This window comes from Gorilla gorilla, chromosome 2 (genome assembly GCF_029281585.2).
Source record: "Gorilla gorilla gorilla isolate KB3781 chromosome 2, NHGRI_mGorGor1-v2.1_pri, whole genome shotgun sequence".
NCBI classification, from domain to species: Eukaryota; Metazoa; Chordata; class Mammalia; order Primates; family Hominidae; genus Gorilla; species Gorilla gorilla.
In genome coordinates, this window is record NC_086017.1 from 120,290,867 (window position 1) to 120,314,593 (window position 23,727).

The window sequence follows — 23,727 nt, forward strand, 5'->3', positions numbered from 1 at the left end:
TTGTTGGCTCCTATATAAGCCGGTTACATAGGTTCTTTAAGTTTTTGTTTTTCTCAGCATCATTTCTAGATGTCAGCTTGTTATTATGTTCCTACTGGGCTGTTGCTAATGGTATTCGTACTATCACACAGATCATCCAAGGACAAACTTCACCAACCTGCCTAACCTTATAGAGTGTCATACACCCAACTGCTCCAGCTAAACAATTCTTGGGAAATTTGGCACCTGTATGTATGAGAGAGAGAGAGAGAGAGAGAGAGAGTGTGTGTGTGTGTAAGAGAGAGAAGCAGGGGGCTTGTGTGAGTTTGGGCTGCTATAACAAAATGTCATAGACTGAGTGGTGTTAACAACAGACATTTATTTCTCACAGTTCTGGACGCTGAGAAGTCCAAGATCAAGGTGTTGGCAGATTCGGTTCCTGGTGAGGGCCCTTTTACTGACTTACAAATGGACGCTTGCTGTCTATGTTCTAACATGGTTGAGAAGGAGAAAAAGGGGAAAATCTCTGTTGCTTCTTATAAGGGCATCTCTCCCATCATGAGAACCTACACTCCTTGCCCCACGTAAACCTGATTATGTCACTAAATCGCCATCTCCACATGGGATCACATTGGGGGTTAGGGCCTCAACACATGGATTTTGAGGGGACACAATTCAGTTCATAGCAGGGCTGTTTAATATAATGTGGTTGTCATCTCCTGGACTCAGAAAACTTAAAGGCAACAATAAATTTAATGTTGATAGAAAATTATTTCAGTCAGCTTTCCTTGTTTCCTTAAAATAAAAGAGACTTTTAGGAGATGTCTAGTGTTCTCTTCCTCACATTTTTACTTTTGATGATTTTTAATGAATGGGGAAGAGTTACAGCGACCTTCTCTTTTTTTTCCTCCCGATCCATTGAGAGAGGGTATTTCAATTTTTAAGCCCAAGACAAACATATTTATTTTGTTTTCCTCTCCTGCCCAGATGGTTAAAGATCATTAGCTTTAGGCCATTCAAACATTTTCAGTCAGGACTCATTTTTTTTTTTTTTTTTGAGATAAGGTCTCACTCTGTCATCCAGGCTAGTGCAGTGGTGCAGTCTTGGCTCACTGCAACCTCTGCCTCTTGGGCTCAAGTGATTCTCGTGCCTCAGCCTCAATCAAGTAGTGGGGATTACAGGTATGTGCCACCACACCTGGCTAATTTTCCTAATTGTGGTAGAGACGGGATTTTGCCATATTGGCCAGGCTGGTCTCAAACTCTTGGCCTCAAGTGACCCATCCGCCTCAGTCTCCAAAAGTGTTAGGATTACAGGCGTTAGCCACTGCACCCAGCCTAGGACTCATCTTCTAAAAATTGTTGTTGTTGTTGTTTTGAGACAGGGTCTTGCTCTGTTGCCTAGGCTGGAGTACAGTGGCACGATCACTGCTCACTGCAGCCTCAACCTCCCCAGGCTCAAGTGATCCTCCCACCTTAGCCTCTTGAGTAGCTGGACTACAGGTGTGAGCCACTACACACAGCTAATTTTTTTTTTTTTTTTTTTTTGAGATGGAGTCTCACTCTGTCACCCAGGCTGGAGTGCAATGGCACCCTGTGGGCTCATTGCAACCTTTGTCTCCTGGATCCAAGCAATTCTCCTGCCTCAGCCTTGCGAATAATGGGGATTACAGGCAACCACCACCATTCCCGGCTAATTTTTATATTTTTAGTAGAGACGGGGTTTCACCATGTTGGCCAGGCTGGTCTCCAACTCCTGACCTCAGTTGATCTGCCTGCCTTGGCCTCCCAAAGTGCTGGGATTACAGGCGTGAGCCACCATTCCCGGCCAATTTTTATTTATTTTATTATTTTTTCATTATATATATATGTGTGTATATATATATGTGTGTGTGTGTGTGTGTGTGTGTGTATATATATATATTTTTTTTTTTTCTTTGAGATGGAGTGTCGCTCTGTCACCCAGGCTGGAGTGCAGTGGTGTGATCTCGGCTCACTGCAATCTCTGCCTTCTGGGTTCAAGTGATTCTCCTGCCTCAGCCTCCCGAGTAACTGGGATTACAGGCATATGTCACCATGCCTGGCTAATTTTGTATTTTTAGTAGAGACGGGGTTTCTCCATGTTGGTCAGGCTGATCTTGAACTCCCAACCTCAGGTGATCTGCCCGCCTCGGCCTCCCAAAATTCTGGGATTACAGGTGTAAGCCACTGTGCCGGCTTTATTTTTTGTATTTTTTATAGCCATTGTGTTTTATTTTCTGGAAAGTGTTACTCATTTTACTATTAAGTCATAGGTTTATTTTTATTTTATTATACTTTAAGTTCTGGGATACATGTGCAGAACGTGCAGGTTTGTTACATAGGTATACGCATGCCATGGTGGTCTGCAGCATCCATCAACCCATCATCTACATTAGGTATTTCTCCTAATGCTATCCATCCCGTTGACCCCCACCCCCCGACAGGCCTTGGTGTGTGATGTTCCCCTCCCTGTGTCCATGTGTTCTCATTGTTCAACTCCCACTTATGAGTAAGAACATGCGGTGTTTGGTTCTCTGTTCCTGTGTTAGTTTGCTGAGAATTATGGTTTCCAGATTCATCCATGTGCCTGCAAAGGATCTGAACTCATTCTTTTTTATGGCTGCATAGTATAGTGTATATGTGCCACATTTTCTTTATCCAGTCTATCATTGATGGACATTTGGGTTGGTTCCAAGTCTTTGCTATTGTAAATAGTGCTGCTATAAACATACATGTGCATGTGTCTTTATAGTAGAATGATTTGTAATCCTTTGGGTATGTACTCAGTAATGGGACTGCTGGGTCAAATGGTATTTCTGGTTCTAGATCCTTGAGGAATCACCACACTGTCTTCCACAATAGTTTAACTAATTTACACCCCCACCAACAGTGTAAAAGCATTCCTATTTCTCCACATCGTCTCCAGCATCTGTTGTTTCCTGACTTTTTAAAGATCACCATTCTAACTGGCGTGAGATGGTATATCATTGTGGTTTTGATTTGCATTTCTCTAATGACCAGTAATGATGAGCTTTTTTCCATACGTTTGCTGTCTGCATGAATTTCTTCTTTTGAGAAGTGTCTGTTTATATCCTTTGCCCACTTTTTGATTGGGTTGTTTGTTTTTTTCTTGTAAATTTGTTTAAGTTCCTTATAGATTCTGGATATTAGCCCTGTGTCAGATGGATAGATTGCAAACATTTTCTCCCATTCTGCAGGTTGCCTGTCCACTCTGATGATAGTTTCTTTTGCCGTGCAGAAGTTCTTTAGTTTAATTAGATCCCATATGTCAATTTTTGCTTTTGTTGCCATTGCTTTTGGTGTTTTAGTCATGAAGTCTTTGCCCCTGCCTATGTCCTGAATGGTATTGCCTAGGTTTTCTTCTAGAGGTTTTATGGTTTTAGGTCTTATGTTTAAATCTTTAATCCATCTTGAGTTAATTTTTGTATAAGGTGTAAGGAACGGGTCCAGTTTCAGTTTTCTGCATATGGCTAGCCAGTTTTCCCAACACCATTTATTAAATAGGAAGTCCTTTCCCCATTGCTTGTTTTTGTCAGGTTTGTCAAAGATCAGATGGTTGTAGCTGTGTGGCGTTATTTCTGAGGCTTCTGTTCTGTTCCATTGGCCCATATATCTGTTTTGGTACCAGTACCAGGCTGTTTTGGTTACTGTAGCCTTGTAGTATAGTTCGAAGTCAGGTAGCGTGATGCCTCCAGCTTTGTTTTTTTTGCTTAGGATTGTCTTGGCTATGTGGGCTCTTTTTTGGTTCCATATGAAATTTAAAGTAGTTTTTTCCAATTCTGTGAAGAAAGTCAATGGTAGCTTGATGGGGATAGCATTGAATCTATAAATTACTTTGGGCAGTATGGTCGTTTTCATGATATCGATTCTTCCTATCCATGAGCATGGAATGTTTTTCCATTTGTTTGTGTCCTCTCTTATTTCCTTGAGTAGTGGCTTGTAGTTCTCCTTGAAGAGGTCCTTCACATCCCTTATAAGTTGTATTACTAGGTATTTTATTCTCTTTGAAGCAATTGTAAATGGAAGTTCACTCATGATTTGGCTCTCTGTTTGTTATTGGTGTATAGGAATGCTTGTGATTTTTGCACATTGATTTTGTATCCTTAGACTTTGCTGAAGTTGCTCATCAGTTTAAGGAGATTTTGGGCTGAGACGAGTTTTTGGGGTTTTATAAATATACAATGATGTCATCAGCAAACAGAGACAATTTGACTTTCTTTCTATTTGAATACCCTTTATTTCTTTCTCTTGCCTGATTGCCCTGGCCAGAACTTCCAACACTATGTTGAATAGGAGTGGTGAGAGAGGGCATCCCTGTCTTGTGTCGGTTTTCAAAGGGAATGAGTGCAGCTTTTGCCCATTCGGTATGATATTGGCTGTGGGTTTGTCATAAATAGCTCTTATTATTTTGAAATATGTTCCATCAATACCTAGTTTATTGAGTGTTTTTAGCATGAATTGGTGTTGAATTTTATCGAAGGCCTTTTCTGCATCTATTGAGATAATCATGTGGTTTTTGTCATTGGTTCTGTTTATGTGATGGATTACTTTTGTTGATTTGCATATGTCAAACCAGCCTTGCATCCCAGGGATGAAGCCGACTTGATTGTGGTGGATAAGCTTTTTGATGTGCTGCTGGATTTGGTTTGCCAGTATTTTATTGAGGATTTTCGCATTGATGTTCATCAGGGATATTGGCTTCAAGTTTTCTTTTTTTGTTGTGTCTCTGCCAGGCTTTGGTATCAGGATGATGCTGGCCTCATAAAATGAGTTAGAGAGGATTCCCTCTTTTTCTTTTGTTTGGAATAGTTTCAGAAGGAATGGTACCAGCTCCTCTTTGTACCTCTGGTAGAATTCGGCTGTGAATCTGTCTAGTCCTGGACTTTTTTTGGTTGGTATGCTATTAATTACTGCCTGAATTTCAGAACTTGTTATTGGTCTATTCAGGGATTCGACTTCTTCCTGGTTTAGTCTTGGGAGGGTGTATGTGTCCAGGAATTTATCCATTTCTTCTGGATTTTCTAGTTTATTTGCGTAGAGGTGTTTATAGTAGTCTCTGATGGTAGTTTGTATTTCTGTGGGATCAGTGGTGATATCCCCTTTATCATTTTTTATTGTCTCTATTTGATTCTTCTCTCTTTCCTTATTAGTCTTGCTCTGTCACCCAGTCTGGAGTACAGTGGCGTGATCTTGGCTCACTGCAAGCTCTGCCTCCTGGGTTCACGCCATTCTGTCTCAGCCTCCCGAGTAGCTGGGACTACAGGCGCCTGCCACCACGCCCGACTAATTTTTTTTGTATTTTTAGTAGAGATGGGGTTTCACCACATTAGCCAGGATGGTCTCGATCTCCTGACCTTGTGATCTAACTGCCTCGGCCTCCCAAAGTGCTGGGATTACAGGCGTGAGCCACTGCACCCGGCCATGGATTCATTGATTTTTTGAAGGGTTTTTCATGTCTCTGTCTCCTTCAGTTCTGCTCTGATCTTAGTTATTTCTTGTCTTCTGCTAGCTTTTGGATTTGTTTGCTCTTGCTTCTCTAGTTCTTTTAATTGTGGTGTTAGGGTGTTGATTTTAGATCTTTCCTGCTTTCTCCTGTGGGCTTTTAGTGCTATAAATTTCCCTCTAAACACTGCATTAGCTGTGTCCCAGAGATTCTGGTATGTTGTGTCTTTGTTCTCATTGGTTTCAAAGAACTTGTTTATTTCTGCCTTAATTTTGTTATTTACTCAGTAGTCATTCAGGAGTAGGTTGTTCAGTTTATGTGTAGTTTTGTAGTTTTGAATAAGTTTCTTTTTTTTAATAGTTTAATATATTTTAATAGCGTACTTACAGGAACAGCACAGCAGACAGACAACATTAAAAACATGTACTTGCCTGGGTGCAGTGACTCAGGCCTGTAATCCCAGCACTTTGGGAGGCTGAGGCAGGCAGATCACGTGGTCAGGAGATGGAGACCATCCTGGCTAACATGGTGAAACCCCATCTGTACTAAAAATATGAAAAATTAGCCAGTGTGGTGGCACATGCCTTTAGTCACAGCTACTCTGGAGGCCGAGGCAGGAGAATTGCTTGAACCTGGGAGATGGAGGTTGCAGTGAGCCAAGATCTTGCCACTGCACTCCAGCCTGGGCGACAGAGCAAGACTCCATCTCCAAAAAAAAAAAGAAAACAAACAAACATGTACTTGCATGTAGGACAACTCAGAAAAACATAGTGAATGGATGGAATCTACTGTGTGATAAAAATGCTACAAACACAATTTAGTTGCTGTCAATAAGAAATTTACTTGTTTTTAAAAAAATGCTAATGCTGGCATTGTCTAGAAAAATTTAACAGGTTTATTTATAATTATTATAAAGTTGAACTGCTGAAACCTGTTCACCGAAACATTTTAACTTGCATTAATGCTTTACATCTCCACATTTATATTAAAAATTTACACACAAATGAAAATTGAAAAACTGCCATTACTTGATTTCTATCCCCAATTTTTCCACTTGCAATCATACACTTAGGTACCTTTTGACCCCATGGAAAAAAATATCTAACTTTCATAACCACCAATAACAGGAAGAAGAGAATTTTTTTCTTTTTCTTTTTTTTTTTTTTCTGAGATGGAGTCTCGCTCTATCGCCCAGGCTGGAGTGCAGTGCCACGATCTCGGCTCACTGCAAGCTACACCTCCCGGGTTCACACCATTCTCCCGCCTCAGCCTCCTGAGTAGCTGGGACTACAGGTGCCCGCCACCACGCCCGGCTAATTTTTTGTATTTTTAGTAGAGACGGGGTTTCACTGTGTTAGCCAGGATGGTCTCGATCTCCTGACCTCGTCATCCGCCCACCTCGGCCTCCCAAAGTGCTGGGATTACAGGCGTGAGCCACCGTGCCCGGTCGAGAATTTTTTTCTTTTTGAGAATGAAATGTTTCCCATCATAGTGGATTCTTAAGCACGTTTTCCTTGTATGCGGCGTGCTAGCTGGATTTCTTTTGGCATAATCGTTAGCCGTTTGGCATGGATAGCACACAAGTTGCTGTCTTCAAAAAGGCCAACCAGGTAGGCCTCACTTGCCTCCTGCAAAGCTCCAATAGCTGCACTCTGGAAGCGTAGATCTGATTTCAAGTCCTGAGCAATTTCTTGCACCAGACGCTGAAAGCGAAGTTTGCGAATCAGAAGTTCAGTGGCCTTCTGATAACGTCTGATTTCACGGAGTGCCACAGTACCAGGCCTGTAATGATGAGGTTTCTTCACCCCTCCAGTAGAGGGCGCACTCTTGTGAGCGGCTTTTGTACCCAGTTGCTTCCTGGCTGCTTTACGGTCGATTTGCTGGCAGTCCGCTTTGTACAAGCCATGGTATAGAGGCTTCCTTACTTACCTCCCCTATCCTTTAGCTGGAGCTCTGCGAGCCAGAGGCGGCGCTGGCGTTGGAGAGTGATGGCGGCATGGCGGTGCGGCGGCGGCGGCTGCGAACACCTTGAGTGAGTTTCTTAATCTTCAGTTCTAATTTGATTGTACTGTGGTCTGAGAAACTTTGTTATGATTTCCGTTCTTTTGCATTTGCTGAGGAGTGTTTTACTTCCAATTATGTGGTCAATTTTATTTTTTATTTATTTGTTTATTTATTTTTGAGACGGAGTCTCGCTTTGTCTCCCAGGCTGGGGTGCAGTGGCGCCATCTCGGCTCACTGCAAGCTCCGCCTCCCAGGTTCACGCCATTCTGCTGCCTCAGCCTCCGGAGTAGCTAGCATTACAGGTGCCTGCCACCACGCCCGGCTAATTTTTGTGTATTTTTTTAGTAGAGAGGGTGTTTCACCGTGTTAGCTAGGATGGTCTCGATCTCCTGACCTCGTGATACCCCCGCCTCGGCCTCCCAAAGTGCTGGGATTACAGGAGTGAGCCACCGCGGCCGGCCTATGTGGTTCATTTTAGAATAAGTTCTATGTGGTGCTGAGAAGAATGTACATTCTGTTGATTTGGGGTGGAGAGTTCTGTTGATGTCTATTAGGTTTGCTTGGTCCAGAGCTGAGTTCAAGTCCTGAATATCTTTGTTAATTTTTTGTCTCGTTGATCTGTCTAACATTGACAGTGGGGTGTTAAAGTCTCTCACTATCATTGTGTGGGCGTCTAAGTCTCTTTGTAGGTCTCAAAGACCTTGCTTTATGAATCTGGGTGCTCTTGTATTCTTTAATTTTATTTATTTTTTGAGACGGAGTCTCGCTCTGTCGCCCAGTCTGAAGTGTAATGGTGGGATCTCGACTCACTGCAACCTGTGCCTACCGGTTGCGAGCGATTCTGCCACCTCAGGCCCCCAAGTAGCTGGGACTACAGACGTGCGCCACCATGCCGGCTGTTTTTTTTTTTTTTTTTTTTGTAGAGACAGGGTTTCATCATGTTGGCCAGGCTGGTCTTGAACTCCTGACCTCAAGTGATTCGCCCACCTCAGCCTCCCAAAGTGCTAGGATTACAGGTGTGAGCCACTGCGCCCAGCCTAATTTTTATATTTTTTCTAGAGAAGGGGTTTAACTATGTTGCCCAGGCTGAGGACTCATTTTTTAAGGAAGTACAGCTATTTGTTTCTGATTAAATATTTTAAATTAAAAGATTACTTTTTTTATATCAATGGTTTTTTGTAAATCCATGCCTCTATTTAACGAAGAGGACACTACTAAGAGTTCATACTAAATTATAAACGGGCCGGGTGCAGTGGCTAACACCTGTACGCCTAGCACTTTGGAAGGCCGAGAGGGGAGGATTGCTTGAGTCAAGGAGTTTGAGACCAATTTGTACAACACAGGGAGACCCCATCTCTACAAAAAATAAAAACAAAATTAGCTGGGCTTGGTGGCATGTGCCTGTGGTCCCAGCTACTCAGGAGGCTGAGCTGGGAGCCCAGGAAGTTGAGGCTTCTATGAGCCGTGATCAAGCCACTGCACTGCAGCCTGAGTGACAGAGTGAGACCCTGTCTCAAAAAATATATATTAATATATAATAAGATATATTAAATATTAAACAAATAATATATTATATAATAAATAATAATATATAATATGTATCTTTATATAATATATATGTAAATGAAGAAAAATAAGACTATACAGCTCCAATTTCCTGACACATATCTCACTCTGGGTCACTTTTAGATAGCTTTGGATGGTCTCAGGGTTAGGCGTTTCTGGGATTCAAAAAGATCACTTTTTTCTGTTATTTGTCATATTTACAATTTTAATAGTAACATGATCATTGCTACTGTTTTCTGCATGTTAGATTCTAGGTTCTGAATTTGAGGTTATAAGCGCCCTAGAAAATGATAATATTTAGAGTCGATATAATAATCAGCTTTTGTGTATTTTGTATATTGGGGAGTAAAATCTTGAGTTAGCCATAACCTAGAGTCTAGGACTACCAGTTTTGTCATCATTTTCTGATTCTTCTCAGTTCTCTTTGTTTTGCTACACTAGTGTAAATGTATTCCCTTGTTTCAGTGTAATAACCCCACATGTACATAGGCCCCTCCAAAACAGACAACAAGCAAAAATGCAGAGTTTACTATTCTAAAGTGTTTAAGATTTCTACTCAGATGCTTTGATTTGCTTCCACAATCAGATACTGAATGTATCTTCTGTTTAAAGAATAGAGATGAGGAAAATAGCACTGTCTGTGTGTGTATGTGTGTGTGTGTGGTGTGTGCGTGTGTGTGTGAAATAGACTGATGTGATGCATTGTGACATCAGGTTGGGTTAATGACATCCTCTTTTTGTAAGGACACCAGTCATATTGAATTAAGGCCCATTCTAATGACATTATTTTAACTTAATTCTTAAAGACCCAGTCTCCAAATATTACCTTGTGCGGTACTGGGGGTTAGAACTTCAACATATGAATTTTGAGGGAACACAACTCAGCCCATGACGCACCCATAAAGGTGGAGAAACAAAGGGAAGAATTTGAAATTACCAGCCATTAAAGGCTTAAAATAAGGGCCCTACAGATCTAATACTCAGACCTTTGAGAAAAAGGGGGAGTTGGTCTGGTGCTTATATCTCAGAGCTCAAAAACCTATACCACAGCACAAATTTAAGATGCAAATATCTTACTACCAAGATGGAATAAGAAATACTGGAGTTTACAGTCTTCTCTGAAAAAACATAGAAAAAAACCAAATAATAGACAAAAAATATATAAAACCAATTTTTAAGACATCAAGCAATGAAGGGCAGTAATCTTGGAAAATGGGAAACAAATGAGCCCTGTGATTACACAGCCTCCTGAGCTGAGAGAGATCCCAAGATGTGACAAAGAGAGGGGGACCCCAGGCAGGGTCTGTTAGAACTCTGTATGTTGAGGAGACAGAGTTGAGAGTCTGGGGAAATGGAGGCAGCTAGCATTTTCAGGACAGAGTGCCAGAAGTGAAGGAGCTGCCCCAGAGAGAACTCTGGAGATCTGTAGAGGGTGCCCCTTAGTATTCAGGAGAAAGCTGGTTAGCACGTCCATGAGAGGAAATGACTCAAAGCCAGGGAAAAACCACTGAGAGGATTAGAGAGAAGAGCATATAACACTCACACAAGGCCAGAGAAACTGCTATCTTACTAGCTAGACTGGAGAAGCTCACAATTCATAGGAGGCTAGGGACAATACTGAGAAGGGCCTTGACTCGGTAGTGTGCAATAGTTAAGTTAACCCAAGACTAATCATGGCTCTGGTCATTCCTAATTTTTTTTTTTTTTTTGAGGCAGAGTCTCGCTCTGTCACCCAGGCTGGAGTGCAGTGGCACGATCTTGGCTCACTGCAAGCTCCACCTCCTGGGTTCACGCCATTCTTCTGCCTCAACCTCCTGAGTAGCTGGGACTGCAGGTGTCTGCCACCATGTCCGGCTAATTTTTTGTATTTTTAGTAGAGACAGGGTTTCACCGTGTTAGCCAGGATGGTCTCGATCTCCTGACCTTGTGATCCGCCAGCCTCAGCCTCCTAAAGTGCTGGGATTACAGGTGTGAGCCACTGTGCCCGGCCCCCACCTCCTTTTTTTTTTTTTTGGAGCCTTACTCTGTTGCCCAGGCTTGTGTGCAGTGGTGGGATCTCAGCTCATTGCAGCCTCCACCTCTTGGGTTCAAGTGATTCTTGTGCCTCAGCCTCTCCAGTAGCTGGGATTACAGTTATGTACCACCACGCCTGTCTAATTTTTGTATTTTTAGTAGAGATGGGGTTTCACCATGTTGGCCAGTCTGGTCTCAAACCCTTGACCTCAAGTGATCTGCCCACCTTGTCCTCCCAAAGTGCTGGAATTACAGGCATGAGCCGCCACACCCGGCCCATTCCTAATAAGTCTCAAAAGCAAGACCAAAAGAGGATCCAACCATTTCCAAGTAACTTAACTATATCTGAGAACAAAGCTCAAGAATATTTATTGAGATACAGAAAAGATGCAGAACTCATCAAGGTGAAATTCACAATTTTACTAGGCATGAAAAAAGGCAAACAACAACAACAACAACAACAACAAAAACTGATGCATAATGAAGAGAAAAATCAATCAATTGAATTGGATCAAGAAGTGATACAGAGGCTGGGCACGGTGGCTTATGCCTATAATCTCAGCACTTTGGCAGGCCGAGGTAGGCGGATCACCTGAAGTCAGGAGTTTGAGAGCAGCCTGGCCAACATGGTGAAACGCTGTCTCTACTAAAAATACAAAAATTAGTACCGGGCATGGTGGTGGGTGCCTGTAATCCCAGCTACTCGGGAGGCTGAGGCAGGAGGATCACTTGAACCTGGGAGGCGGAGGTTGCAGTGAGCGGCGGTCACACCATTGCACTCCACTCCAGCCTGGTGACAAGAGTGAAACTCTGTAAAAAAAAAAAAAAAAAAAGAAGTAAAGGACATTAAAGCCAGTTATTATAACTCTATTTCATATGCTCAAAAAGATTTTTTTTTTGTAAAGACCTAAAGTGAGTTTCTACAGGTAAAAATGACAGTGCCATCAAAACAGCTTTATTTGTAATAGCCAAAAAAATGGGAAATAATCCATATGCCATGAACAGGTGAATGGTAAACTGTGGTGTATCTGTACAATGAAATACTACTCAGCAATAAAAGGGGCAAAGTATTGATACACACAACAGTGTGGATGAGTCTCAAAATAATTATGCTAAGTGAAAGAAACCGAGCAAAAGGAGAACACACAAAATGTGAATTCACCTACAGTGATAGAAAGTAGATTAGTAGTTGCCTGGAGATGGGAGTGGGTAGGGATTACAAAAGGTTATGAGAAACTTTTCAGGGGGTGGTTGGACTTGTTCATTATCTGGATTGTGGTGATGGTTTCATGAATATACATACATCTGTCAAAACTTATAAAATTGTACACTTTGAATATGTGATGTGCAGCTTATGGCAAGTCAATTGGTAAAGCTGTATTTTTTTTTTAAATAATGATTGACAGGAGTGTTTAAGGTCTGTCTCAAAACTTATCTCTTCTGGAGGCTGCTACACACCAACCTGTACTTGTACTTTATACTCAGAAACACTAATGTGCAGTTGCCCTATCAGTAACTTGCTTTGATGGGTAGTTCTACCCACAGACTCTTAGTAGGAACATTAGCAGCTAGCATTTGCCTTCAGCTTTGCTTCCAGTGACTCTTCTCTTCCTGACAGGATTTTTGCAGCCCCAGTAACCTCATATGATATTTACAGGGTGAGATATTTAGTATTAACTCACAGCATTCTCACTAACTGGGTCAATGGAAAGAAGTATGGACAAGGAATACAGTCGTGCTGAAATTGTGCTGCCGCTAACTAGACACACATAGAGGTAAAGCGTTCACTGCATGGTAATGGTCTGTTCTCAGCTTTCTAGTATTGCATTGTCTTCTGTAATTGTGCAGTATCTTCTTCCTGGAAATCTTCCAACTCTCCCACAAGATATTTTATTTTACAACATCCATGTAAAGAAAAGTTACAATAGTCATGACTTGCTAACCTCACTAAGATCAACAACAGGTTTTTAAAATCTTTCTTTCTCTTTCCTTATCTCTGCCATTGTTAAATAATTCAGGAAATACCTAGCGAGGGCTTAGTGCGGGGCACACTTAGCTGTCATGTACGTTTACAGCCTTGTTATTCAAAGGGCATTTAGTGGAGGACAGTCTCTGCATCAGCTGGGAGCTTATTAGAAATGCAGAGTCTTAGTTCTCCTCCAGACATACAGGATCAGTTTCTGCATTTTAACAAGATCCCTCGGTGATTTGTATGTACATTTAAGAAGCTGTGTTCTGGAGAATTCTTCTTAGCTCTACCACTTAAATACTGCCATGACTTTGAGAAAGAGACTTCACTTCTTTAAGTCATTAACAAATGAGGGGTGTGGGAATAATAGTAGAACCCACCTCATATTTGTTGGGAGGATTTAGTGAGACAAACCTTCTAAAACCCTTAACATACTAGCTACTAAGTGCTTTTAAAAAATTACCCTTTATTATTATTATTATTTTGTAGTTGAAAGAAAAAACACACTTTTTTAATAAAACATCTGTCATAGGCACTTCCTCTCTAGTTTATTTATGTGTTCATAATGACGGCAGAGAGACATTACTGCAACAAACATGAAAAATAAATATGACGCTTGATCCCGAATTAGAACTTCAAGAAGAAAGGAAATGAGGGAAAGGGAATGTCTTAGCTTGAACTCCCATAACAAAATACCACATACTGGGTGGCTTAAACAACAGATGTGTATTTTATTTAATTATTTTTTTTGAGATGGAGTCTCGCTCTGTTGCCCAGGCTGAAGTGCAGTGACGCGATCTCGGCTCACTGCAACCTCTACCTCCTGGGTTCAAGCAATTCTCCTATCTCAGCCTCCCGAGTAGCTGGGACTACGGGCACACGCCATGACGCATGGCTACTTTTTGTATTTTCAGTAGAGACAGGGTTTCACCATATTGGTCAGGCTGGTCTCGAATTCTTGACCTCAGGTGATCTGCCTGCCTCGGCCTCCTGAAGTGCTGGAATTACAGGCAGGAGCCACTGCACCCGGCCTCAGAAATGTATTTTCTTACTGTTCTGGAGGTTGTGGTGCCCGCATGGCTAGGTTTTGGTGAGGATGCTCCTTCTGGCATGCAGATAACTGCCTTCTCATTGTGTCTTCACATGCGCTTTACTCCACAGTTGCACCTGGAAGGGGAGAGAGATTGTTCTTTCTCCTTTCTCTCTCTGTTTTTTTTTTTTTTTTTTTTTTTTATTTGAGGTGGAGTCTCACTCCGTCGTCCAGGCTGGAGCGCAGTGGCGCGATCCTTGGGTCACTGCAACCTCCACCTCCCTGGTTTGAGTGATTCTCTTGCCTCAGCCTCCGAAGTAGCTGGGACTACAGGCACGTGCCACCACGCCCGGCTAATTTTTGTATTTTTAGTAGAGATGGGGTTTCATCATGTTGGTCAGGCTGGTCTCAAACTCCTGACCTCAAGTGACCCGCCCGCCTTGGCCTCCTAAAGTCCTGGGATTACAGACATGAGCCGCTGTGCCTGGCCTCTTCCTCTCCTTATAAAGCCACTAATCCCATCAGGAGGGCCCTACCCTCAACCATAATTACCCTCAGAGGCCTCGTCTCCAAATACCATCACATTGGGGGTTAGAATTTCAACGTAGAAATTTTGGGGGGATACAAACATTCAGTCCATAGCAGGGAATATGTTTGTTGATGCTGTTGTTATTCTTCCTGTAAGTGACACTATTGGACATTTGAATTTAAGTGATATAGAATTTGATAATGATGAATCTCTTCCAGGTGAAAAGCTGAACAAAAACTTTCAGAAGAGGACTGGATGTATTTAAGGGCTTTAAACACTAATAATCTTGCTATCCAGAGACTGCTCTTGCTGATACCCCCTTCCTTTTGCTCAGTTTCCTCAAGAAAGGGTCTATGGGTGGCTGGCTACCTTGGACCCCCTAACTAATAAGCTCCAGGTTATACTTGTTCCACTCAAGTCGATTTATTTTATTATTATTCTTTCCTTAGGGACAGGTCTCATTATGTTGCCCAGGCTGGACTTGAACTTCTGGGCTCGAGCAATTCTCCCACCTCAGCCTACCAAGCAGCTGGGACTACAGGTCTGCACCACTGCACCCCACCCATTCAAGTCCACATCCCCAGAAATGAGGATAATGCTTGGCACAAGGTAGGCATTTAATACATATATGTTGAATGTATGAATAAATATACTGGCTCTTTCTCAAGGCCAGAGAAGCCGCTCTTCATCTTCCCAGGACTTCCATTACCTACTTTTTTTCTGGAGGGCGGGGGGGATTAATTTCAACCTACAGAAAAGATGCAGATGCAAGAATAATGAAAGGAACTCTTAGATACCCTTTAACCAAATTCACCAATAATGTTTTAGTTTGTAAAATCGAATTTGAAATAATTTAAAAAAAAATATTTATTTTCTCCTCAAATTTCTTTTTCTTTTTCTTTGGCTTAAGAATCTTCATGTATTTATTTATTTATTTATTTATTTATTTATTTATTTATTTTTTGTTTTTGTTTTTTTGAGACAGAGTCTCACTCTGTTGCCCAGCCTGGAGTGCAGTGGCATTATCTAGACTCACTGCAACCTCCACCTCCTGGGTTCAAGTGATTCTTGTGCCTCAGCCTCCTGAGTAGCTGGGATTACCGGTGCACGCCACCACGCCAGGCTACTTTTCGTATTTCTAGTAGAGACAGGGTTTCGCCATGTTGGCCAGGCTGGTCTCGAACTCCTGACCTCAGGTGATCTGCCTGCCATGGCCTCCCAAAGTGCTGGGATTAGAGGCTCATGCCTGTAATCGCTGCGCCCAGCCTCAAATTCCTTTTTTACCATGAAATAATTTCAAATTTATAGATTTGCAAGAAAAACACAAATAATACAAAGAACTACCTTATACCCTTCACCCAGATTTCCTGATTATTAATCATTTACATTTGCCTGTTTTTCTTTCATGTACCATTATTTTATTCCTGATACATGTGAGATTAAGTTGCAGACATGTTGACAAATTGCCCCTAAATACTTCAGTGTATATTTCCAAAAACAAGGATACTTTTCCATATAACCTCAATACTCTCATCAACATCAGGGTATTAACATTGCTACAATACTTTAATCCACAAATTCCACTTAAATTTCAACAATTGCAGGGATAGCATTAGGAGAAATACCTAATGTAGATGACAGGTTGATGGGTGCAGCAAACCACCATGGCATGTCTATACCTATGTAACAAATCTGCACGTTCTGCACATGTATCCCAGAACTTAAAGTATAATAAAAAAATTTTCAACAATTGTTCAATAATGTCACTTATTGAAAAGAAGAGCAACAGCATCATCAACAAAACTTTTCCTCTTCCGCCTTTCCTTTCTGTTTCAAGATTCAATTCAGGATCATGCATTGTATTTAGTTGTCATGTCTCTCTCTCTTTTTTTTTTTTTGAGACAGGGTCTTGCTCTGTTGCCCAGGCTGGAGTGCGGTGGCATGATCTTGGCTTACTGCAACCTTTGCCTCCTGGGTTCAAGTGATTCTCCTGCTTCAGCCTCCCGAGTAGCTGGGATTACAGGCATGTGCCATCATGCCATCACCCCTGGCTAATTTTTGTATTTTTAGTAGAGATAGGGTCTCACCATGTTGGCCAGGCTGGTGTCATGTGTCTTTAGTTTCCTTCAATGCTTAGTTTTTTCCTCATTTTTCATGATCTTGCCATTTTTGAAAAGGATAGGTCAGTTATTTTATAGTATTTCCCTCAATTTGGGTTTGTCTGATGTTTCTTCATGTCTAGATTCAGAGTATGGATTTTTGGTAAGAATGCTATAGAAGCAATACGATTTTCCTCTCAATGCCTCACATTAGGAAGCACAAAATACCAATTTTCCTCATTAATAATGATTGTAACTTTTTTCACACTGTTAAGATGATGTTTATATTTCTCCACTGTAGAGTTCATTAATAACAGATATTTTATTGAGCTTTACTTTTAAATTTTATACATATGTATCTATTTTTTTCATCAAAATTTTAATGAGCTTAACATCTATGGATAATTCTTGTCTGAATAATTTATTACAGCAGTGGTTGCTGAATGTTATTTTCTAATTCTTTTTTTTCCTTTTTTGAGATGGAGTCTCATTGTGATGCCGAGGGTGGAGTGCAGTGGCACAATCTCAGCTCACTGTAACTTCCATCTCCTGGGTTCAAGTGATTCTCCTGCCTCAGCCTCCTGAATAGCTGGGATTACAGGCACCTGTCACCATGCCTGGCTAATTTTTGTATTTTTAGTAGAGATGGGGTTTCACTATGTTGGCCAGGCTTGTCTCAAACTTCTGGCCTTAAGTGATCTGCCCATCTCAGCGACCCAAAGTGCTGGGATTACAGGCGTGAGCCACCATGCCCGGCCTTGTTATTTTCTAATTTGATCATTTCTTGTACATTTATTAGTTGGCATTGTACTATAAGATAGATCTTTTCTTTGAATATCAGTATGGGCTCATGGATTCTTATTTTATTGAATCAGTTATGCTCTATTATTATCCTTAACTATTACTTATTACAGCTTTATTGATGTATATTTGACATACAAGAAATTGCATATACATAAAGTGAACAGTTTGAAGAATTTTGTGTACCTATAAAGTGAATAAACTGTTACACTAATCAGTGAAATAAACATTTTCATTAATCCCTAAAAGTTTCCTTGTCCTTCTTAGTAATCCAATCTCCCTTCCTCTCTCTCCATCCTTAGGAAAGCACTAATTTGATTTCTGACACTGTAGATTAATTTCCATTTTTTCTAGAATTTCATGTAAATGGAATTCTACAGTATGCATTTTTGGAGTGACGGTTCTGGCTTCTTCCACGTGGTGTAATTATTTTGAGATTAATCCATGTTGTTGAATCTATCAGTGGTTTCTTATTTTTATTGGTGAGTAGTATTCCATTGTATTGATTTACCAAAGTATGTTCACCCATTCACTTATTCTTGGGTATTTATTTTTTTCTAGTTTGTGACTCTTACTAATGAAATTGCTATGAGCAAGTAAGAAGTCTCTGTACAAGTCTATGTCTGTGTCTTTGTATGGATATATTCTTTGATTTTCTTGGTAAAATATCTAGAGTTGGAATGGCTGGATTATACAGTAGATCTATGTTGAACTTCTATGAAACTGCTAAGTTATCAAAGTGTTTGTACCACTTTACAGTCTCCTCAGCAATATATGAACATGTTCATTGTTTGATGTCTGCACCAATACTTGGTATGGTCATTCTCTTTAATTTTATCCATTACACAATGGGTATACTGGTACTACTTTATGGTTTTGATTTTCATTTTCCTAATAACTACTGATGTTAAACATTTTTAAATGTACTTATTTACCATTCTTGTATCTTCTTCAGTGAAGTGTCTGTTCAAATCTTCTGCGCATTTTTACTGGGTCATTTGTCTTCTTGAGTTGTAAGAATTTCTTTTTCTTTTTTTTTTTTTGAGACAGAGTCTTGCTCTGTCGCCCAGGCTGGAGTAACTGGGACTACAGGCGCCCGCCACCATGCCCGGTTAATTTTTTGTATTTTTAGTAGAGACGGGGTTTCACTGTGTTAGCCAGGATGGTCTTGATCTCCTGACCTTGTGATCCGCCCGCCTCAGCCTCCCAAAGTGCTGGGATTACAGGCATGAGCCACCGTGCCCGGCCTGAGTTGTAAGAATTTTTCATATATTCTAGAAGTAATTTATCAGATTGTATGTTTTGCAAATATTTTCTCCACTCCTGCCTTTTCATTTTCTTTTCTTTCTTTCTCTCTCTCTTTTTTTTTTTGAGGCAGAATTTCAGTCTTGTTGCCCAGGCTGGAGTGCAATGGCATGATCTCAGCTCACTACAACCTCTGCCTCCTGGGTTCAATAAATTCTCCTGCTTCAGCCTCCTGAGAAGCTGGGATTACAGGCATGCGCCACCACACCCGGCTAATTTTGTATTTTTAGTAGAGACGGGGTTTCTTAATAGTGTTATTGGAGAGCAAAGGTTTTTGATTTTCATGAAGTCAGCTTGGAAGTAGATACTCCAATCGCAGATGACTACATCCCAGGCCAATAGTTTGCCTGAAACCCTATGAGAAACCCTGAACCAAAACCACCCAGCTAAGCTGCTCCTGGCTTCCTGACCCTCAGAAACTATGTGGAATCATAAATATTTGTTGTTTTTAGTTATTAAGTTTTGGATAAAATGATATGCTGTGATAGATAACTAATATACACTGGCTTAAAGTGAATATGCCTTGTAATTTTCTTCATATATAAATTTTTAATAATTTCAACTATTATTTTATATTCAGAGGGTACATGTGTAGGTTTGTTACCTGGGTATATTGCATGATGCTGAGGTTTGAGGTATGTATGATTGATTCCATCACCCAGGTACTGAGCGTAGTACCTAATAATTAAATTTTCAACCCTCCCCTCCAATAGTCCCTAGTGTGTATTGTTACCATCTTTATGTCCATGAGTACCCATCATTTAGCACCCACTTACAAGTGATAACATGCTGTATTTGGCTTTCGTGTTTCTGTGTTAATTCACTTAGTGTAAGGCCTCCAGATGCATCCATGTTGCTGCAAGGGAAATTATTTTATTCTTTTTTATGGCTGTGTAGTATTCCATGGTGTATGTATACCACATTTTCTTATTCCAATCCATCATTGATGGGAACCTAGGTTGATTCCACGTCTTCACTATTGTGAATAGTGCTGCAATTAACATACAAGTGCATGTGTCTTTTTGGTAGAATGAATTATTTTCTTTTGGGTATATACCTAGTAATGGGATTGCTGTGTTGGCTGGTATAGTTCTAAGTTCTTTGAGAAATCTACAAACTGCTTTCCACAGTGGCTGAACTAGTTTATATTCCCACCAGCAGTGCATAAGCTTTCTCTTTTCACTGTAGCCTCACCAGTATCTGTTATTTTTTGATATTTTAGTAATAGCCATTCTGACTGGTATGAGATGGTATCTGGTGTGGTTTTGATTTGTATCAATTTGTATTTCTCTGATGACTAGTGATGTCGATCATTTTTCATTAGTGACGGTGAGCATTTTTAGTTATTTCAGTATATATATGTTATATAAAATATATATTTTTTGTTTGGTGTTCATTGAGCTCCTTTGATCTGTGGGTCTTTTTTTTTTTTTTCTATTGCTTTCTTCAAGTTCACTAACTTTTTCTTCTGCAGTGTCTGGTGTTAATTTAATCTGGCACATTTTTTCCAGAGACTGCATTTATTATCTCTTGAAATCAGTTTGTGCCTTTTAAGTATTTTAGCATGCTTACCATTTACCATACTCTTTACCATGCTTACCATTTACATTCTTTTATATGGAGTATGTTTACAGTAGCTGTTTTAATTACTATTAATTTTATTATCTGTGTCATTTCTGTGTCTATTTCCGATCATTAATTTTATCTTTATTATAAATCACATTTTCTTGATTTTTTGCATGCCTTTTAAATTTTATTGGATGCCAGATATTTTGAATTTTATGTTGTTGGCTGGGGTTGTTTGCATTCCTTTAAGTAGTTTTGGTCTTTTTTTTTTCTGGCAGGCAGTTATCTGGAAACAATTTTATTTTTTTAAGGTTTGCTTTTAATTTGTTAGGTGGGTCCTAGGGCTAATTCGGCTCTAATACTGAGGCAACACCTTCCGAAAATTCTACTTGATGCACCATGTGTTAACAGGCCTTCCCACACCGGCTAGTGGCAATATGAACTCTTGACCTGTGTGAGCTCTGGTGATTGTTTCACTTGATTCTTTCTGATGTTCTCTCCCTGGCCCTGGGACGTTTCCTCAAACACATATGCTAATCAGTGGGCAGCTGAAGAATCAAGGGCAATCCTCTATAGATCTCCGGAGCGTTTGCTCTATCAGCTCTCTCTTCTCTGGTAATCTGGTCTTTAAATTCTAGCTGTCTTGGTGTCCCCAAGCTCTAAACTTTGTTTCCTCACCTCAGGGAACCCTTGTGGATTCCCTTTAGGGGCTTCCTTCCTGAGCTGTACCCTGTAAGCTCTCTCTAGGCAGTGAAGCAATTTTAGGGCTCACATTGTTTGCTTTCTTTCAAGAATCACATCCCTGTGCCATTTTCACATATCTGAAAACCATTGTTTCATATATTTCTCATTTTTAAATACTACATATTTATTTATTTATTTATATTTTTTAAGACAGAGTCTCACTTTGTCACCCAGGCTAGAGTGCAGTGGTGTGATCTTGGCTCACTGCATCCGCAGCCTCCCGGGTTCAAGCGATTCTCCTGCCTCAGCCTCCTGAGTAGCTGGGATTACGGGCACCAGCCACCACACCTGGCTAATTTTTGTATTTTTAGTAGAGACGGGGTTTTACCATGTTGGCTAGGCTGGTCTCGAACACCTGGCCTCTAGTGATCCACCCTCCTTGGCCTCCCAAAGTGCTGAGATTACAGGTGTGAGCCACCGTGCCTGGCTCAGATTTTACTTTTCATAGCAGTTTTAGAATTTCAGAACAATTAAGAAAGTAGTACAGAGTTCCTATATACCCTACATCCAGTTTTCCCTCTTATTGTCTTACATTTGCATGATACATGTCATGATTAATGAACCAACATTGACACATTATTATTAGCTAAAGTCCATAGTTCTTTCTATTTCCTTAGTTTTTACCTATTTTTTTTTCTTCTTTTCTTTATTTTTTTGAGATGGGTCTTGCTCTGTCACCCAGGCTGGAGTGCAGTGGCATGATGATGGCTCACTGCAGCCTCGATCTCCCAGGTTCAAGTGATCCTCCCACCTCATCCTCCTGAGTAGCTGGGACCATAGGCACCCACCACCACACCTAACTAATTTTTAAATTTTTAGTAGGGACAGGGTTTTGCCATATTGCACAGGCCAGTCTTGAACTCCTGGGCTCAAGCGATCCACCCATCTTGGATTCCCAAAGTGCTGGGGTTACGGGCGTGAGCCACCACGCCCAGCCCCTAATGCTCGTTTTCTACTTTAGAATCCCATCTAGGATACTGCATCACTTTTAGTTGTTGTATCTCTCTAGGCTTCTCCTGGCTGTGACAGTTTTTCAGACTTTCCTATGGTTCTGATGACCTTTACAGTTTTGAGAAATACTAGTCACGTGTTTTACAGGATGTCCTGCTATTTGACATACAGACCAATGGAATAAAATGGAGAATGCAGAAATTAATCCATATATTTATAGCTAACTGTTATTTTTTATTTCCGTAGGTTATGGGGAACAGGTGGTGTTTGGTTACATGAGTAAGTTCTTTAGTGGTAATTTGTGAAATTTTGGTGCACCCATCACCCAAACAATATGTACTCCACCCTATTTGTAGTCTTTTTACCCTCACCCCCTCCACCCCTTACCCCAGAGCCCCCAAAGTCCATTATGTAATTCTTATGCCTTTGCATCCTCATAGCTTAGCTCCCACTTATGAATGAGAAGATATGATGTTTGGTTTTCCATTCCTGAGTTACTTCACTTAGAATAATAGTCTCCAGTCTCATCCAGGTTGTTGCAAATGCCATCAACTCATTCTTTTTTATGGCTGAGTAGTATTGCATCATATATATATTGTGAGATATATACATCACAATTCTTTCTATATATATACCATATATACCACAATTTCATATATATATATACACATGCATACACACACACACACACATACCACAATTTCTTTATCTACTCGTTGTTTGATGGGTATTTGGGTTGGTTCCACATTTTTGCAATTGCGAATTGTGCTGCTATAAACAGGTGTGTGCAAGTATTGTTTTTGTATAATGACTGGGTAGGTACCCAGTAATGGGGTTGCTGGATCAAATGATAATTCTACTTTTAGTTCTTTAAGGAACCTCCACGCTGTTTTCCATAATGGTTGTACTAGCTTACATTACCATTAGCAGTGTAGAGGTTTTCCCTGTTCACCACATCCACACCAACATCTATTATTTTTTGATTTTTTTGATTATGGCCATTCTTGCAGAAGTAAGGTGGTATTGCATTGTGGTTTTGATTTGCACTTCCCTGATAACTAATGATGTTGAGCATTTTTTCATATGTTTCTTGGCCATTTGTATATCTTCTTTTGAGAATTGTCTATGTATGTCCTTGGCCCACTTTTTGGTGGGATTGTTTGATTTTTTTCTTGCTAATTTGTTTGAGATTGTCGTATATTCTGGATATTAGTCCTTTGTCGGATGTATAGATTGTGAAGATTTTCTCCCACTCTGTGGGTTGTGTGTTTACTCTGCTGACTGTTCCTTCTGCTGTGCAAAAGCTCTTTAGTTTAATTAAGTCCCAGCAATTTATCTTTGATTTATTGCATTTGCTTTTGTGTTCTTGGTCATGAAATCCTTGCCTAAGCCAATGTCTGGAGGGGTTTTTCTGATGCTATCTTCTAAAATTTTTATAGTTTGAGGTTTTAGATTTAAGTCCTTGATCCATCTTGAGTTAGTTTTTGTATAAGGTGAGAGACGAGGATCCAGTTTCGTTCTCCTACATGTGGCTTGCCAATTATCCCAGCACCATTGTTGAATACAGTGTCATTTCCCCATTTTATGTTTTTGTTTACTTTGTCAAAAATCAGTTGGCTGTAAGTATTTGGCTTTATTTCTGGGTTCTCTATTCTGTTCATTGGTCTATGTGCCTATTTTTATACC

General features: G+C 40.5%; 1 protein-coding gene and 1 pseudogene across 1 annotated transcript in view; one reads left to right on the forward strand and one right to left on the reverse strand.

Annotated features, from left to right (window-relative positions):
• Positions 1-6,963: 6,963 nt before the first annotated feature.
• On the reverse strand, positions 6,964-7,370 carry LOC129532467 (histone H3.3A-like; annotated as a pseudogene).
• Positions 7,189-23,727, forward strand: part of LOC134758013 (putative uncharacterized protein encoded by LINC00336) — an 85,465-nt gene continuing 68,926 nt past the window's right edge. The window contains exons 1-2 of the mRNA XM_063703531.1: positions 7,189-7,496; positions 15,025-15,184. Coding sequence (XP_063559601.1) covers positions 7,453-7,496; positions 15,025-15,184 — 204 coding nt within the window. The 5' untranslated portion in view covers positions 7,189-7,452. The remainder of the gene's footprint in view (positions 7,497-15,024; positions 15,185-23,727) is intronic.